The sequence below is a fragment of the Festucalex cinctus genome, chromosome 2 (genome assembly GCF_051991245.1).
Source record: "Festucalex cinctus isolate MCC-2025b chromosome 2, RoL_Fcin_1.0, whole genome shotgun sequence".
In the NCBI taxonomy this organism is placed as follows: domain Eukaryota; kingdom Metazoa; phylum Chordata; class Actinopteri; order Syngnathiformes; family Syngnathidae; genus Festucalex; species Festucalex cinctus.
Window position 1 is genome coordinate 24,810,322 of NC_135412.1, and position 18,389 is coordinate 24,828,710.

Here is an 18,389-nt window from a genome sequence, read left to right on the forward strand (position 1 = left end):
TATTGGATTCAATTATAAATGTAAATATTCAAATTTTTACTAATGCCCCAAGTAAGAGAAAGACGTTTATATTATTTTGCAGCATTGCGATTTCAGGGAAATGTCTTCCATAGAAAAGTACTGCATGAAATCCTTAACTGAATCGAAAATCAGGCCCCTCTGAATTGATTTTTGAAATCAGAATCGATACCCAGCCCTAATTAAATTTTTTATATAGCAAATATTTTTAGAATCCATTAATCTGTCAGTTATTTAATTGATTAATCGGATTCATTGGATTCATTTTAATTTTACATTGAAGTGTATTACACACACATTTCCCCCCTAATTACTATTTATTAATCAGTGATTGGTGTTTATTTCATACTTTGTATCGGTATGCTGATTTAAGAAAAGGGGGATTTGATGTTGTCCTATGTTACCGGTTCAGTCGTTATTTTTCAAAGTAAAAACAGATGTTTGCGAATGTCTTATTTTGATTAAACACAGAACATAATCAGCCTTCTTTTATGAATGACAAATCAGTGAACAAGTAACAATTAATATGCTGAAATCAGAAGATTTGGACAATTTTAAATTAAAAAAATGGCTCCCAACAATTACTCAATTATTAAAATAGTGTTGATTAATTTGATAAGTGATAACTTGTCGATTAATCGATTTAAGTTTGACAGCTATGTTGAATGTAATGTATATGATTATAATATGTGGTTGCAAAAGTGGGGACACCCTCTTCTTAATTGTACACCGAACAGAGCAGTCCCATTCAATCTCATGTAAAATTGTGGTCAATACACAACTTGCATCAAGTCAAGTGACTCTGACTGATTCACTCCTAATAAAGTCCAGCTGACATTTCTTTAGTTGAGAGAGCGTCCAGAAATATCAGCGGGATGTCATCAATAAAATGTGCAAAATGATTTCCGAGGAATTGGATATACCATAGTCCATCATAAAGTGGTGAAACGATGAAGCAATACAACTGGACGTTCATCCAGAATTGATGAAAAGTGAGACAAGGAGCTGCAGGAAGTACAGGCTGTGTCTTATATGAAACAACAATCTCCCATATTCTTCATGTCTGGGTCATATCTGGGTGTAAGGTGGCAAGACACGTCTTTTCTAACAAAATGTTACCAAAACAAAAACAAACAAAAAAAACTGCACATAACCAAAACAAAAGCATCCAAGACAGACAGGGCTGGACTTGGAGCCTCAGTCAAGTGGATGGAATGTTGTTATGATGTGTCCATTTTTGCTGGAAAAGCTGAAGATGAAGAGGAAGTTAACGACTTCCAAAAAAAAAAGAAAAGTCCTGCATCCAAATCAGTCGTGTCACCACAAGAAACGTTTTGAATCATGCTAGACACCAGGGGTGTCAAACATAAGGCACGCGGGCCGGATCAGGCCCGCAAAGGGGTTTAATCCGGCCCGCGAGATGATTTTGTAAAGTTAAAAAACAAAAAAATTGTACTGTCAGACTCATTAATCAGCCAGCCACGATCAAAATATATCAAATTTGTAATTTCACAAGCAGTCCTCAGATGAGCAATGCAACTTGTACGGGGGAATCGTCCTGGATGTAATCATTTTACATACTTAACTTAAAGTTATGGTTTGTTTAATTATTATTATCATTATTTTTTCTTAATCATAGAACGTGTTAAATACGACACAAATTCGATTACTGGCAACTCAAATAGATATGACAAGGATTAGCGTCCTTATGAACTGCACCACGCAATGCATTCTGGGAATAATATATACGCAAAACAGGTCGATTTAACATGTCCAGAATTCAGTGTTGCCGCGTTCCATTTGCATTTGTATTCTTTTTTGGAACAATATGATTACAGCTGAGCTCTGTAATTTAGGGCGGGCACACAAATAGCGAAAATCTGCGTCTAATTGACGGCCATCGTTTTGAAGTTATATACCGTTATTTTACAGATGCAGCCCACTTGGTAATATATTTACCTCCATGCGGCCCCTGAGCTAACATGAGTTTGACACACCTGTGCCAGACAATTGAAAATCAGCTCCAGCTCCCTTCAGTATAGAAAATGATTATGGTGGCTGTTTTTATAATATCAGAAACAAAAGTGGTGATGCAAAAGGCTGGTTTGATTTTCAGTAGCCACTGTACATTCTTACTAAACATCGACACGAGTTAATTCGGGTTGGATTGTGGCTTTGGACAGTAGATAAGGACAAAAAGAGGAAGGCTAGAATTTTCAATGTTTTCATCAACATGGACTTGTTATCGCCGTCCAGAAAAAAAAAAAGAGTCCAAGCCGGCCAATCTGTGAGTCTGCTGAGCCCGTGGCACATTCCAGCCCAACGCACGAGTGACACGTTTGACACCTGCAAATATTTCAGGCTCGTTGAGGAGGCCTGATTGCGCTGGAGCAGAACATTCTTCAGCGGTGGAAATTAGTCGTCACTCTCGTTCCAGACGATTTTTCTTGCGTGTGGAATCTCCTCCACAGCTTTGAACAAATTACAACCAATTCAAAATGGAATATTATCGTAGTGGTTGAACAGCATTTTTGTGCTTTGTCTTATTGCGGGGTTCACTCCCATGTATTCAATTATAGAAGATTAATTGATTATTTTTCAAAAATCAAACGTTCCCCAGAACCCCCCCGAAATAAAACAAGAGTGGCCTTTTATTGTGAGCAGTATAAGGCACACCTGTGCGCTAATCGTGGTGTTGAATCAGCATCTTGATGTGGCACACCTGTGAGGTGGGATGGACTATCTCGGCAAAAGAGAAGTGCTCACTGTGACAGATTTAGACTGGTTTGTGAATAATATTTGAGAGATATGGTGATATTGTGTATGTGGAAGTTGTTTGAGATCTTTGAGTTCATCTCGTAAAAAATGGGAGCAAAACCAAAAGTGTTGCGTTTATATTTTTACTGAGGGTATATTAATAAAGATTAATATACATCCATCATTTAAGTTGCCCATCCCAGGACGAGAGGATTTTTTTGTATATTTTTCTTTTCTTTTTTTTTCTTTTTTTTTTTTTTTTAAAAACACAAAATTAAGTAAGCACCAGAGAAAGCTAAGACTTCCGTGCCTCCTCTTTCCAACTTTTGTTCAAACCTGCCAGTCATATAATAACATAATTCAGGCTTTATTAATTAATTAATTTTTTTTTTTTTTTTTTTTTTAGTTTTGTTGTCAACATAGTTTAGTTACATAAAGGGATACTTGCTCGGGAATTGGTTTGCTCAGGTTAGTCCTACAGTAGCTGTCCTAGAAATATTGTAGACATTATTTATGACGACTGTATTAGTTAATTATTGTAGTGTACTATGTTGGCTCTTACTGTGAGTGTGTGTGTGTGTGTGTGTGTGTGTGTGTGTGTGTGTGTGTGTATCCAGCTTTTGAAAAATCCTTACGGAAGAGTATTGGGGCCAGTGAAGAGGAGAGAAAAAAATAAGAATAATAAAAATAAGAATCCTGCCAACTTTTTTTTTTTTTTTTTTCCCACTGGCCCTAATCCTATTCCATATTTCCGTGTACAATTCCAAATGTATGCTTTTAATGTCATGAAATAGTTGTTATTTCTTTAGCGTATCCAAATGCACTGGGTGTGATCGTGTTGTGGCTTGGGTGCCGAGTCACCTGTTGCGCATGTATGATGCTTAAATCAAACAGTCCCAACCCGTCAGCCTTGCGCAGCGGCCTCGTTCGCGTGCTTCCGAAACCGCAGCATGATGTTAAAACATCGTCTGTGCGCTTGCTTGCCGCAACTCAGCGCAGCCTGCTGATTTCCCTTACGCTTCCTCCCACTAACATTCCTCACCTCCGAACGCCAAGCAACTTCCATGAATTTTCCTTCGCGTTTGTCCCCACTGGGGTCACGGCTGAGCGAGAGAAGTGGACGTGGACTGCAAGCTGGTTTGCTCGCCAGGCAGGCACTCACAGGGCATACATACCGTATGGAGACAAACAAGCTTCCACTTGTGTTAATTTTATCCGCCATTGTCAAATTTTGTCCGTTTTAGTCCAGTTTCAGTCAAACGGGTTAGTTTTTATTATAGTTAGTCAACCTCATCTCGTTTTTATTTAGTCCATTTTGAGTCGACTATAAATCGAGCATTTTAATCTTTATTTTAGTCCAAGAAAATATTTTATTCGTCTAATTTTAGTCAACCATAACTGTCAATGATTTAGTCTAGTTTTAATCAAGACGATCATTTAACCCCTGTATTTTTTTTATTTTTTTTTTGTAAGCAGATTATAAATAACATTTAGGATCTAAAACTCTTTCACATCAAATTTTCTCTCATCTTTTTGATGAAAAACAACTTGACACACGATTACAGTGGCAACTATGGCTCCATGCTATGTGCTAGTAAGCTAGCCAGCATTAGTTAGCGGTCGGATTAACATTATTGTTGGAACGTTATCGCCGTTGGACTAAAGGTACGTTAAAACTATAATTTACTTTTTTTTTTTTTTTTTTTTTTTTTTTTAACCCTTTCACTGTGAATCCACCTCCTGTCCGTCCCATGTTTGTGTGCATATTGCACTCACTAGCTGCAGATCTGCAACGGGCTGTGTCACTGTGTGTCACATGACAGTGTCACAGACGTGACAGATTAGCAGAGACAAGACTTCGAAATCGTATCATTTTCAAAATGGCGGATAGTGATAAATTGTTTTTTATTTTGGTCCTCAAAACTCATTTTGACCTCCAGCAAACATGCTTCATTTATTGTTTTAATCTTATTTCATAAGCATTCCATACAGTTAAGTAGTTGACCGTATAATTTGATGCAGGGAGATAGCGGCATCCTGTCACGTAGGTTGTATTACGTGGAGTTATGTCGAATATTTGTGATTGAAGAAAGCTATCTGGTTTAATACTTGAGTAAAATGTGTTTTACCATTCACGGTCTGTGGGTGCCATTGCAGTGACGTCACGTTGTAGTCCGTCTGTGAAGTCAGGGTCCTTTTTTTTTTTTTTCAACTTCGCAAGTAGAGTTCCCGTACACACTTCCTGGTTTGAACTCGGAAAAGTCCCACTTCCGACCATCTTCGAATGCAGCACTGGTTTTCAAAGAGTCGACTGCAATGTGCTTGTTTTGGGAACGTGGGTGGCAACATGAGTACCTGGAGGAAACAAACACGAGGACAGGCGAACCTGCAAAGTCACCTTTGACACCATCCATCCATCCAGCCATCCATCCATCCATCCATCCATCCATCCATCCATCCATCCATCCATCCATCCATCCATCCATCCATCCATCCATCCATCCATTTTCTTGACCGCTTATTCCTCACAAGGGCGCCTATCTCAGCTGGCTCTGGGCAGTAGGCGGGGGACACCCGGGACTGGTTGCCAGCCAAACGCAGGGCACCTTTGACACCATAGTGATGTAATTTTTTATGAAATATTAGGTGTTTTGCTGGTTATTCTTCGAACGCGGAAGTAAAACACCCGATTTAGTTAAACCCCGCCTCTCCCTGTGTGGTTGCCACGCCCCCGGCGAGCCAACTGCAGTCTGCTTTTGAAGATTATTAGACTTAGACTTAGACTTGACTTTATTGATCCCTTTGGGATGGCTCCCTCTGGGAAATTTACTAATTTTGAATTGTTTAAATGTATATATTTTTTAAATTTGTAAATAAGCAATGTAATAAATCTTGTTTGGTCCAAAAGAAACATGTATACTAATTATAGTGTTTCAACAAAATGTATTTGTCTGAATATTTTTTACATTTTTTTTCATTTTTTCAAACATTTTTTTGGACCGAAAAACTAATGATCGTCCTAATCATGATTTCATTTACCAAATTAATCATGATTAATATTTTCTTCATACCTTTGTCCCTGATTGACTTTCACACACACTTGATCAATCATGTGAATCATCAGCAGCTGGAATCCCCCCGAGACCATCCCAACATTCCAGTCAGCCATTTTGTAGACGCATACCAAGGTCACGTGACACAAGAATGCCAAAACAACTCAGTAATAAGACATTTATTTTTGCAACAGTCACCATGAAGAAAACATTGAAACGTTATTGTACACGGGCCACATGTGCTTCATTCCTAAATGAAAATCTAAGAAACAAACTGAACTAGTAAAAAGTGTATTTAAAAAAAACAAAATAAGACATCTTCTTAGGCAGAGATGAAGATGATGTTGAGTCACATGACAGTGTTTAAGCCTCTCATGACAACACTCATTTTTACAGTACCTCTTTGGTTCCTTGAATGCAGTTTTAGAAAAATAACTTTTTTATTGTTTTTTTAAATTTGATGTCCTCAGTGCAAATAGTCGAATAAGAGTGGATGGATTGGGGGAGGAGGGGCTTGCAGGAGGGGCCAGAGAGGCGTGACGGGCGATGCTGCGAGAGAGCGTTAAAGCGTTGTAACTATACTCACCATGCGTGCGTTTCAAGTATTGCCGATCTTGATAAGTTTGTCGCCGGCGTTCAGCTTGTCTGCTGTTGGCGCGTTTGCATAGCTGCTTGTGGCACTTTGACGGGCGAGGCGCCACCTAATGCTCGCTGGAGGCATTTCAATCCGCAAATGCCTCGAACCTCAGCATGTGGTTTGAAAATTGGCTGTGAGGTCACAGAGGTCAACTCCCAGCACATGACCATGTTAAAACAGTGCTACCTTGACTTAGGAAAATCACCACACACAAAAAAAAAAAAAAAAAAAAAAAGGACAGCATTGTAAAATGTAAATGTAAAATCATAATCAAAGGCAATGTAGAGAATAAAACAGGTTGTGAGAAGCCAAAGGTCACACACACACACTGTAGTATTTGTGTGTGAGTTTAAGAGGCGTGGCCTAGTGAGCGACAAGCTCTGTCTCCAGCTCCGGTTGGTTATACAGTAGACCACCAATATTCGCGGGTGAGAGGGGCCATGGTTATTAGCTGGCAAAAATTAACAAAATAACAAGAACTAAAATTGGAAAGAAAAAAAAAACAAAAACAAAAACAAAACATTTTCATTAACGAAACAAAAGGAAAATGTTTTTTTTTTTTTTAAATGATAACCGAAACTTACATCTTGTGTTTATAATAGTATGAGTTTATAAAACTATGAATATAGCAAAAATGTCCTTTGTTGTCAATTTAATTAATATCACAAGCATTTTAAATGTATTTATGTTAGTTTTGCTGTATGTCTGTACAGAAATATGAATGTCAAATAGTCATTTGAAAATGAATGTTATTGATATTATACACAATACTGGACAAATTAAAACTAATCTAAAGTAATCTTCAATTAAGCATTTTTTGGAGGGGGAAAAAAACTAATAAAAATAATTAAACCTACTCCGAAACTGATAACTGGATTTAAAAAAAAATCCAAACAAGATACAAACTAAAATGAAAACAAAATTATCCATCCATCCATTTTCTTGACCGCTTATTCCTCACAAGGGTCGCGGGGTGTGCTGGAGCCTATCTCAGCTGGTTTTGGGCAGTAGGCGGGGGACATCCTGGACTGGTTGCAACAAAATTATTATTATTATTATTATTATTATTATTATTATTATTATTTATTTATTTATTTATTTTTATGAAAACTGAAACTACAGCTTACTGTTATAAAAGTAACTTATGAGTTTTATAAAACTATAATTATAGCAAAAATGTGTATCCGTTTTCAAAACTAAAATGAAAACAAAATGATTTTTTTTAATGAAAACTGAAACAACTTATAAGTTTATAAAACTATAATTATAGCAAAAATGTCCTTCCATTATCACCTCTGTCAATTTAATTAATATCATACATTAGCATTTTAAATGTATTTATGTTGGTTTTTCTGTGTGCCTTTGGAGAAGTATAAATGTATAAGTATAAATGTTATGACATTATACACAATACTTGAAATTTGACAAATTAAAACTAATCAAAAGTAATCTTCAATTAAGCATTTTCGAAAAAAAATCACTAATTGAAAATATTAAACCTACTCTGACATTAATAACTAACTGAATTAAAAAAAAACAACAACAACAACAACAAAAAGTTCAAACAAGATAAAAACTAAAATGATAAATCCAAATTATATTAGAATCCTGATAGGGACCGGTCTGGCCTGCAAATAACGATATAAGTGACGGCCATTACAAGTGCACTGAAAAAAACGAAAATAACTGAATTAAAATTAATAATTAAAATAAACTTAACCCCCCACCAAGCAAAAAAAATAAATAATTGTTTTGTTTTGCTTTTTAAAGATTTTAAAAAGGTGAAACCATGGGTGCATGACAGCAAGTATGTGGGGGTCCACTGTACACCATGCGCTTAAGTTTAGTACGTGATGTGTTTGTTTCCTGTGTTACCAGTGGTGGTTCTGGGGGTGGTTTGGGGGTCCAGCATCCCCTTAACTCCGTGCCTGGCCCCCACTGTCGCCGCCCCCACAAGTAGATGCTAAGCAACATTCTGTAAGATTTGCGTTACACTACGTCGCTGACTTGCTATACCGTGTGGCATTAAATGAAGACAATTCATACTATTGATAAATTAGATGAATAAATACAGTGAAGAAATTTAATTAATTTTTAATTGTTTAAAGGGGCTGTCTGTCGGTTTCACTCAGGAAAATGCACTTTTTAAATACAGGATTTAAACAAACAAACTAACTACTTCTCAATTTATAGATATGGGCTTTTCATGAGGTGTGGGGGTGATTTTGTCCTAAACCGCCACACCCCCAGCCTGTATTTTGCCGTTTTGTGTTTGTTTTGTAAACAGCGGGCCGTTTCTGTGGAAAGACAGTGTTTACATCCCTCCAGCCAATCGCAGAGCAGGGGGGTGGAGTGTCGCAAAAGGGGCCGGGCGAACGTGTCAGCTGCGTGACGTCACTCCCGCGGTAATTTGAAAGCACGCACAGATTTTTATTTTTTTTTTCACTCACTCACAGAAGCTTATATGTGTGAATGCGAGTGAAAAAAAATCCTGCTGAAGCAGTCCCACAATTATACTTCCAATTTATGCTGTTCAAATTTCAACTAGCTTCAAAAATTCACGACTCCTGGGGTATATATAATCTGATTCCAATTTACTGTATCTGCACAATTTAACGTTTAATATAAACTTTCCCACATTCGTTTTCAAAGGGACATACGTTGAACCTTTTCTAAGTATTACGTTCCACGCCCACTTCCATACATATCTTATCATCATTACCAGGTGTCTGATACTGCTCGGTGGCACAGTTGATAAAGCGCATTGTCCAACAATTTATCTCTCAATTTACTTCATCAACATTCTTCGTGCATTCAAATTTTAGCATTCAGCTATTAGCATTCAGCTTTAAGCATTCCCAAGCAATTTCTCCAGAAATTGCACTTAGTCAAGTTATGACAGAAATTGTGATTGGTTTTCTGTAAATTGCCTTAGTGATTAGGCAAAATATTGTAATTCTAAAATGAGGGCGTATATTTTGATGTTTTGTTTTGTTTTGTTTTTGGCCTCAATTTGAGGTTCTGTTGTATGAGAAATATGTATAAACAAATAGTGGAAAATAAGGGGTAGGAAGTTTTCTGAACTTCTACCTGCTCCTTTTGAGTACCAATATTGGAAACTTTTGTTGTAATTGTTTTGTTTCTTTTAACCTGATGTTGCTAAAGAAAAAAAGAAAAAAAAATATTTTTTTTTAAAGATGACATCACAGTAGCTCAGGTCTCTGGAAACGACCAATCACAGCTCAGCTTCAGACAACAGGTGAGCTCTGATTGGTTGTTGCCTGAGCCCCGAGCAACTGTGATGTCATCTTCGGTCGACAGCAAGTGGCAAAATGGCCGACCCCTGAGATGGATTAAAATGGCTGGCTTTTGCTTCATAACTCATATTCCACAAATGTAATCTGAATCAGAATGTTGTTTAGTCTAGTGAGGTCACATGTGATATATTGTCAAGAAATCTTTACGTTTGACTTTCACTTAAAAACTGTGACCCTCTGACAAAATCTAGTCTACCCCCCTCAGTAATGCCGTCAAACCGCCACTTGTGGGTGTTTTCATTTTGTGTTTTTAGTGGGCACTCGTAAGTCAAGGTACCACTGTACAATCAACAAACATAAATATATGTACAAGCCTGTGTCCACTTCCTCAGCCGCTTGCTCAAGCGCAGCCGCACTCCTCCACGATCATGTTGGGAACGTCCCGCTTGACGATGTTGTACTCGTCGTCAAAGTAGAGCATGGACATGGTGCTCAGACGGGTGGGGATGCAACACGAGTTGACGGAGCCCGGGCTCATCCCCCGCAGGCGGTACTGGTTGACCACCGCCGTGTGGAAGGACGACGCGGAGCCGGGGACGCCCGCCATGTACGCCGGACACTTGCCGTCGCAGTAGTTCCCGAAGTAGCCGGACGGCGCGATGATCCAGTCGTTCCAGCCGATGAGCCGGAAGTCGATGTAGAACTGCTGGCGGCAGCACAGGCCGCCGCTGCCGTCGCATTCCAGTCCCCGCTTGCGAATGCGGTGTTTGGCGTCCGCCGGGCGAGCCTGCACCGCCAGGAAGGGCCGGTGCGACTCGTCGTCGCCGCTGCCGCTGAGGAGGACGGGCGCGGCGCCGGCGGCCGCGCAGCCGTCGCAGCGCACGTCCAGGTTCTGCCGCCGCTCGCCCCGCTCGAAGACGGCGCGCACGGCGCGGGTCAGCGCGAAGGTGTGCCACGCGCTGCGTTTCAGCTCCACGCACTTCTCCACCAGGTTCCACTTGCTGCTCAGGCCTGCGTCCTGGTAGTACACCTTCAGCGTCACCTTCCGCCGGGGACGCGCCTCCGCGGGCGGGGGCAGCAGCTTGAAGTAGAGCCAGAGGGTGGCCTGCGTCACGTCCAGGCGCTGGTTGCCCTCACTGGAGATCAGGAAGAACAAGCTGGATTTGGACGTCACCAGCTCGTCTGCAAAAAAAAAATGAAAAATGGAGGGAGCGATGAAAGCGGGACCACGCTGCGGTGACCTCACAATTCTCTTGAAGCAGTAATAATTCCCTCGATGAAACATTTTCGTCACAAAAAATTTTTTCCAGATGAAAATGAAACAAAAACTAAAATAGAAGCCATTCATTGAGACGATAGCGATGACTAAAATTGATGAAAATAAAAACAACACACTGACAAAAACTCACACAATCCAATCAGAAGGAACGAAACATGGGTCGGAGAAAAGAACTATTCTGTATTCACTGCACTTTATTTAAATAAATATGGAGGATTTCCCCAGAAAAAAATATCCTAACAATAGCCTTTTTATTTGACCATTTATGACTAAAACATATTCTAATTAGTAGACCAACATCTTAGCTGTTCACAATGGGTACTCCTACAAGCCTCTGGCCAATATTTTTCAGGAAGCAACCGGTCAGATTCGCTCAAAATTCCCGCCCTCTGTCTGCGGATGTGACGTCATGCGCGTTCTCATTCATTCATTGTTTCCTGGAGTCTCGAAGACGGAACTAGTAGAGATTTCGCTGCAATGGAGTCTACTCAGAAGAGACCACCACCTGCATCTAGCTTGCCCCAGACACCTGCCGTTACTCTGCGGAGCGGAAGGCTAAATAAAAAATAAATAAATAAATTTTTAAAAAAAATGAAATCAATGTAAAGTGCCACGAAAAAAATCTCAACTTGCTAGTGACCGACTCCGGGCAAGAACGGGAGTGAACATTGGTTTGACATTTCAGCGGTGGAGAGAGAGTTGAGATCGGATTAGAAAAGTGATTCACAACTGGGCTTTCTTTCTACTCCAAAAGGTAAGAAGCGAGTATCTTGACATTTAGAAAAAAATGTGTTGTTTTCAAACCTCAAGATCGATCCCTTCTCGGTCGTAAGTCGGGATGAAAGGTGGTGGACGGCAACATTTAGCGTGAAAGGGATGGCAAGATTAAGGCCCAGTCTACACGTAGCATGCGGGTGGCTGTGCTCGGAGGAGGACGTGCCAGCAGGGGAACGGCGGACTGGCTGCAGCGAAGCCTGGGTGCTGCTTATCCACTGCCGGGTGATTTGAGCTTCTTAGCCTTCGTTTCTATGGCATTGGACTCCAAACGTTTTTTTTTGGTTTTGTTTTTTTTTTGTCGTCGTTGTTGTTTACGTTTTTACAATGTGCGTGAGCGATTTGATCAACAGTGGAAGAAGAACGTGTCAGGCTAGTAGTACATATATAGTACATACACACATATATAGTACATATATAGTATATATATATATATATATATATATATATATATATATATATATATATATATATATATATATATATATATATATACATATATTAATATATACATATATTAATAGGCATGAGCCAATATGAGCAAAAATATCAAAGTATTAAAATTACAGCTCTATAATGTGCTCATTTGAAATATTTGGGGAAATAAAAACAGCATTTTTTTTCATGTAACACATTCTATTTAGTTTTTAATCAAAATATATGAAAATTGGTACATTAATGAAATGTGCCATGTTAAGTTTACGAGTAAATAAATGTTGATATTCTTCCTTGCTTTCATTTTTCTTAGCAAGACATTGTCCAATCACGGGTGAGCTATTTTTGCATTAATTGAAGGCAATTAACTTCAAAGACGCTGCTGGTTTTTATTTTTTAGGTACAATGCAAGCTGCAAAGGCAAACGTTAACTGCCTCTTTAAAGTTAACGAGCAATATCGATTCTGACGCCTGCGTATCGATACGTGTATTATAATGAGGCCCGCAACAATATATTGCCGTATCGATTTTATGAGCACATGCCTAGTATGTATATATATATATATATATATATATATATATATATATATATATATATATATATATATATATAAAGAGAGAGAGAGAGAGAGAGAGAGAGATATAGATATATATATATATGTATATGAATGTACAAACTTAGCGCTTTTCAAATCTAATCAGAATATAAGAATATACACTGATTTCACACATCATGCTCACACTACCATGACACCGTGCTGTGCACCTATCCCTTATTTCGGGATGAGAACGTTGGCAACCCTACTCATTGGTGGGGCAACATGTCACATGTTCACTCCCTCTATTTGATGGCTGTTAACTCTGCACCGACACAAAGTACGAAAATGACATGAATACAAAAAATATACCCAAGACTTTGATCTTTCATCTGGTATACATTGTGTTTATATGATGTATTGATTCCAAGAAATATATCAAAATATAAAAAGTGATACAACTACCGCCGGTCTCCCTTAATAGACACATTAAAGCGCTCAAGGACTTTCTGCATCATTGCACAATTTAAAGTTTCATCGCAATTGCTACAATACAAGTCACTTTAAATGGTGTAACAATTACCTGCATCGTGTGTGCACCTGTTGTAATTACTGCACTGTTGATCACTTTATCCTTGCTTGATTACTCGGCATCTTTTGCACAGCTATCAGCACTAATGGTACTCTTGCATTTGTAAACAAACACCCTCTATACTTTTGTGTCATGTCTTTGTTTTTTCATAGTTGCTTGTTTCTAGTGAACCTCTCAGACTGTCAGCAACAAATAAATTCATCATATGTTTTGACATCCTTGGCCAAAAAAGATGATTGTGATTGATATGTTGTTCACAGTCACAACGGCCCTGTGAGGGACCCAAAAGTTACGATCAAAATAAATGAAGAGCCTCATCACCGGTGGGCTCAGGCCAAGCGTGAGCACACGTACGGGACAGGTAGCGCATACGTCGTACATGCTGTTTGACAGGTGAAGAAGATTAGAGAGCAATTCTTCAAGACTGAACTTTGGTGAACTCTGAGCGGAGCCGATTGAAACTTGACACTGAGAACCCGAGATCAACTTAGAACTTCCCACTTGGTTGCACATCTTCATGCAAGCGCGCACACGCATGACCGATGCGAGCGCACGTCGTCGGTTCAAGGGCAGTCATTCTTCAAAATGTGGCGGACACACAAACACACACACACCGGATTCAAGTGTTGTAGTCAGCTGGAAGCCACTCAAGGCGCTAATGCAGCCCGGTGACTGTTGACAGAAACATCTGAAAGTAAAAGCTGTCAAAGATGACATCACTGCTTGCGTTCGTTCACAGGAATGTGGCCGACTTTTTCTGCAGCACGTGAACACAAGACAAGGTGCTGACAGCAACAGGTGTGACCAAAAAAATGACTTGAGTATTTGTCACTTTCATATTTTTTTTTTTTTTTCTTAGGAACATTTTCTCGTCCCCTCATGAGATAGGGGAGACCGGGGCTAGTTGTATCACGGGTAAGTTGTCACATTGCAATTTTCTTCTCCACCAGAGGGCGCAACGAAAAAGTGGAATACTAGTTTTCTTCGAATTAATGGTCAGGGGTTGTGTACTGTCTGAGAAGAGAATAGCACATTGTGAGCTGAGATGAGTGCCAGTTATCTGTTTTGTACAACCCAAAGTAAAAATTTTCCCCTACATATATTTTGAAACAGTCGTCGTACATAGACAAATTCAAACTGCAAATCATGTGGAGAGATTCAGGCATCTTGTCATGCCTCAGTCACTGCTCTGTTTTAAGCTAACTTTGAACGAGAGCAAGTTTTAGCCAACATGGTCGTTCGGGGCAACTTGTCTCAGTCATTTTGGGGTTTGTTGTCACATGTTCAAAGAATGGGCCAATGAAAAATGCACCTCTGGCAACTCTGTTTATGTATGCCGGAATTGTTCTTCAGATGATGAGTTCGAAGAATGAGGAATTTACTTTGATAGGTTTTGTTTTATTGATAAAAATGGATTTTCCAGTTGTTGGAACTACAGCATGCCAACATGTCAGGACTGGTTTAAGTTTCATAATGAACCATCCATCCTTTAATTGAAATGCTTTAATTTAAAAAAAAAAAAAAATTTAATCTCAAATTCCAGTTTAAGGGAAGCAAAACAGACATTTGAGGCTGAGAGCAATTGACCTACATGCCAGCATTTCCCAAGGACTTTAATTTATTTCATATTTATGTTAAAGTTTGCTCAATGGCTATAGTAATTTGTCAAGATTAATGTTAAACAATTTCTCTGACCGAAAAAGCAAACAAACAAAACAAAACAGGAGAACAAAGATAATTTTACTCCTTGTTTTATTAGTTGCAAAATCCAACGTGACATCTTACCCCATATAGTGTGACAACTTACCCATTGGTGGGGCAACATGTCACATGTTCACTCCCTCTATTTGATGGCTTATAACTCTTCACTGACACAAAGTACGAAAATGACATGAGTACAAAAAATATACCCAAGACTTTGGTCTTTCATCTGGTATAAGTTTGGTTTATATATGATGTATTGATTCTAAGAAATATATCAAAGTACAAAAAGTGATACAACTATCCCCGGTCTCCCCTACATATGAGCTTTTGTTGCATGTCTACTAAATTGCCTATAAGTTAAGTACAGTTTAATTTACTTTTATTGTATTTTCTGTTCAAGAAGTGTTTGAATTTTAAAGTTTGATGTGTACAAGAAGTACCTTTTAGTTAACTTTTTTTTATTCAAACACTGAGTACATTTGTTTTATTTTATTTTACTAAATGTGCACTTGTGCATGCACTGACTATTTTAAAAATAATAAAATACAGAGTTCACCATATTTGTCTCGTTTTTGATGAACAGTTAGACGTTTACAGTAAATTTTGTAGAGTACGTCTATTTGGTGCTACACTAAACAAAGTAAAATTTACATTTAGAAGAGAATAAAATACTTGAGTAAATTTTACTCAAAGTATTTTTACTGTGTACAAGAGTATTGGCCTATCCCATGACAAAAACCTACACTGTAAAAAAAATAAAATAAAATCCGTTGTTTTTAGGGGGAAAAACCGGCAGGGAAATTCAGTAAAATTACAGAACAACTTGTTTATTTTAATGGTGTTGAATGTACAATAAACAGTAACTGCATGTACCGGTAAATTTTACAGAACAAATTAGTATAAACGCAGCATGTGCTTGGAAAATGGCATTTTATTTGTGTAGCGCTTTACTGCCTTACAAGGCCCTCAAAGTGCTTTAACTACTCATTTCACAGCATCAGAAACAACTGAACTTAGATTACTTTGTCATGGATCTTTAACACCATCAAACAGCGCTGGGATCCAACCAACAACCTCAGGGGTTGCAAGCCGACCACTCTTCCACTAACACATGCTAACCTGTTGTTTTTAAGCTGTCAGTAAATGATTGTTGAATCTACAAGTTTTAAAGGTACAAGTTCTGTAAGGTTGTTTGTATTTGCACAGTATTTTTTTTATTATTAGTTATTCTGGTGACTACAGCTTCCAGGTTTTGTTCCGTTAAAAGCAAACATTTTCTTTACACATGTAAAACCATGTGTAAAAAAAAAACGTTTTTACAGAACAAAACCTGGAAGCTGTGGTTACCAGAATAATAGTACATTTTATTTCATTCAGAAATTCCAAGTAAATCTTAGAAGGACATTTTTTGAGTAGCCTACATTGTATTAGTTCATTATTATTATTATTATTATTATTATTATTATTATTATTATTATTATTATTATTATTATTATTATTATTATTTAAGTTACATAAGTCTGAGGTCTCCGGTTCGAGTCCAGGCTCGGACCTTCCTGGGTGGAGTTTGCATGTTCTCCCCGTGCCCGCGTGGGTCTTCTCCGGGTACTCCGGTCTCCTCCCACATTACAAAGACATGAATGGCAGGTTAATTGGGCGCTCCGAATTGTCCCTAGGTGTGCGTGTGAGTGTGGGTGGTTGTTCGTCTCTGTGTGCCCTGCGATTGGTTGGCAACCAGTCCAGGATGTCCCCGCCTACTGCCCAGAGCCAGCTGAGATAGGCTCCAGCGCCCCCCGCGACCCTTGTGAGGAATAAGCGGTCAAGAAAATGGATGGATGGAAGTTACATAAGTGTTGAGGAACAAACTCATGACCTTCCTGCATTCTCGCACCTGTGCTATGCCACTTCTACTGTTTGCCAATATACAAAAGGAGACCAAAACCATTCTCGCATACAAAATATTTGACATTTGCAAGTGCACATTTTTACTCTGTTTAGAGTGGGACCAAATAGACTCTTTTTAGAGTAAAAAACAAACAAACTCTACTCTACTATGCACAATGTAACTGTATTTTAATGTTAGTTCAGTGTTTGTTTTGTTTAGTTGGTGTAAAAAGTTTGCGAACAAGTGGACGACGCACCTTTCTCCGCAAAGCTGATGATCTCCGAGCTCTCCTCCAGGGCGTCGTTGCTCATCGGGTGCCCGTCCAGGTTGGGGATCTCCACCCTGCCGTCCTCCCGCAGCTTCCCGGCGTGGAGCTTCCGCAGCGCCGTCACCATGGCGGCCTTCGGTACCGGGTGCGTGATGTTGGGCCGCTTCCTCATCTGCAGCCTGCTCAGGATGTGCCTCTTGACCGCCTCCAACAAGTCCGCGTCCGGCCGCCCGGGTTCGGGTTCGGCGGCGCCAGCGACCCCCAGCTCCGGCTGAGCGACGACGCCGCAAGACGCGCAACTATCCCGGGACGGAGTGCGCGCCTCCGGCTCGCTCTCGGTACTGGGCGCAGCGGTGCAGAGGATGCAGAGGACGCAAGTGGAGAGCGCGGCCAATCGGAAGAGCCAACAAGTCATTTTCCGTTTGAGAATGAATAGAAGAACTTTTTGCTCCCGCTTTTACTTCAAGTCATCAAGTTCAAAGTGAAGTCCGGGGAACACTCTTGTTACATCACGTCAACGAGTTCGTGCAGCTGCGGGGAAGATGACGAGTGGACGCTTCATCCAGTCAGCGAAACCTAACCGGAACCCTTCAACGTACTCCACAAAATGCGAATCCATTTGAAAAGTTGCGACATTTCTTCGTAAATTCCCAAACACGGCTGTTGGATTGATTCCGAGGAGGATGAGGATGAAGAGGAGGAGGAGGTGCGCCAGCGATTGAGTCCATTCTGGCATCTGGGACCCACGACGCACCACACCACCAAGTCGCTTGGAGACGCGGATGGGCGTGGCCAGTGATGGGGTGGGTGGAGTCCAGGAGAAATTCTCAATGATTGCTCACGTTTCACTCGAAGTTTTTCATGTGAAACAAGACCGCGGTGCACAAGTGCCTCGCAATTCTTTTTTCTTTTTTACTGCTTGTCAGATGGAACAATAAGTTTAACTTGACTCTTCTGTATTGTCTTCATATTTTACAGGCAAGACGCATGACGCTCAAAATGAATTTAATCCTTCTCCACAATAAAACTTGTGGTGTATATCCGCTATTACGCTGCATAAGATTTCAAATCATGTGAATGTAAAACACTGAGCTACTTTGCTCATATGCAAAGTAAACTCACGTGTTTCCAGTTAGTCCGCATAACATTTGTTAGTTAAAACTTAACTCAGCTGCTCTCACAGAGCAAGTGCAA

At 39.6% G+C, this 18,389-nt stretch overlaps 1 protein-coding gene across 1 annotated transcript; it reads right to left on the reverse strand.

Moving 5' to 3' along the window:
- Nucleotides 1-9,786: 9,786 nt before the first annotated feature.
- LOC144015042 (inhibin beta B chain-like) lies at nt 9,787-17,828 on the reverse strand. The gene is made up of 2 exons (XM_077515356.1): nt 17,184-17,828; nt 9,787-10,904 (listed from the first exon to the last, which is right to left on the reverse strand). The coding sequence occupies exons 1-2, from the start codon at nt 17,608-17,610 to the stop codon at nt 10,123-10,125; spliced, it is 1,209 nt and encodes a 402-aa protein (XP_077371482.1). The 5' UTR covers nt 17,611-17,828; the 3' UTR covers nt 9,787-10,122.
- Nucleotides 17,829-18,389: the final 561 nt, after the last annotated feature.

Coding starts and splice junctions, on each gene's coding strand:
- LOC144015042 (XM_077515356.1), bottom strand. CDS start 17,610: ATGACTTGTTGGCTCTTCCGATTGGCCGCGCTCTCCACTTGCGTCCTC. Junction 10,905..17,183: donor CATCAGCTTTGCGGAGAAAG/GTGCGTCGTCCA, acceptor TTTTTTTTGCAG/ACGAGCTGGTGACGTCCAAA.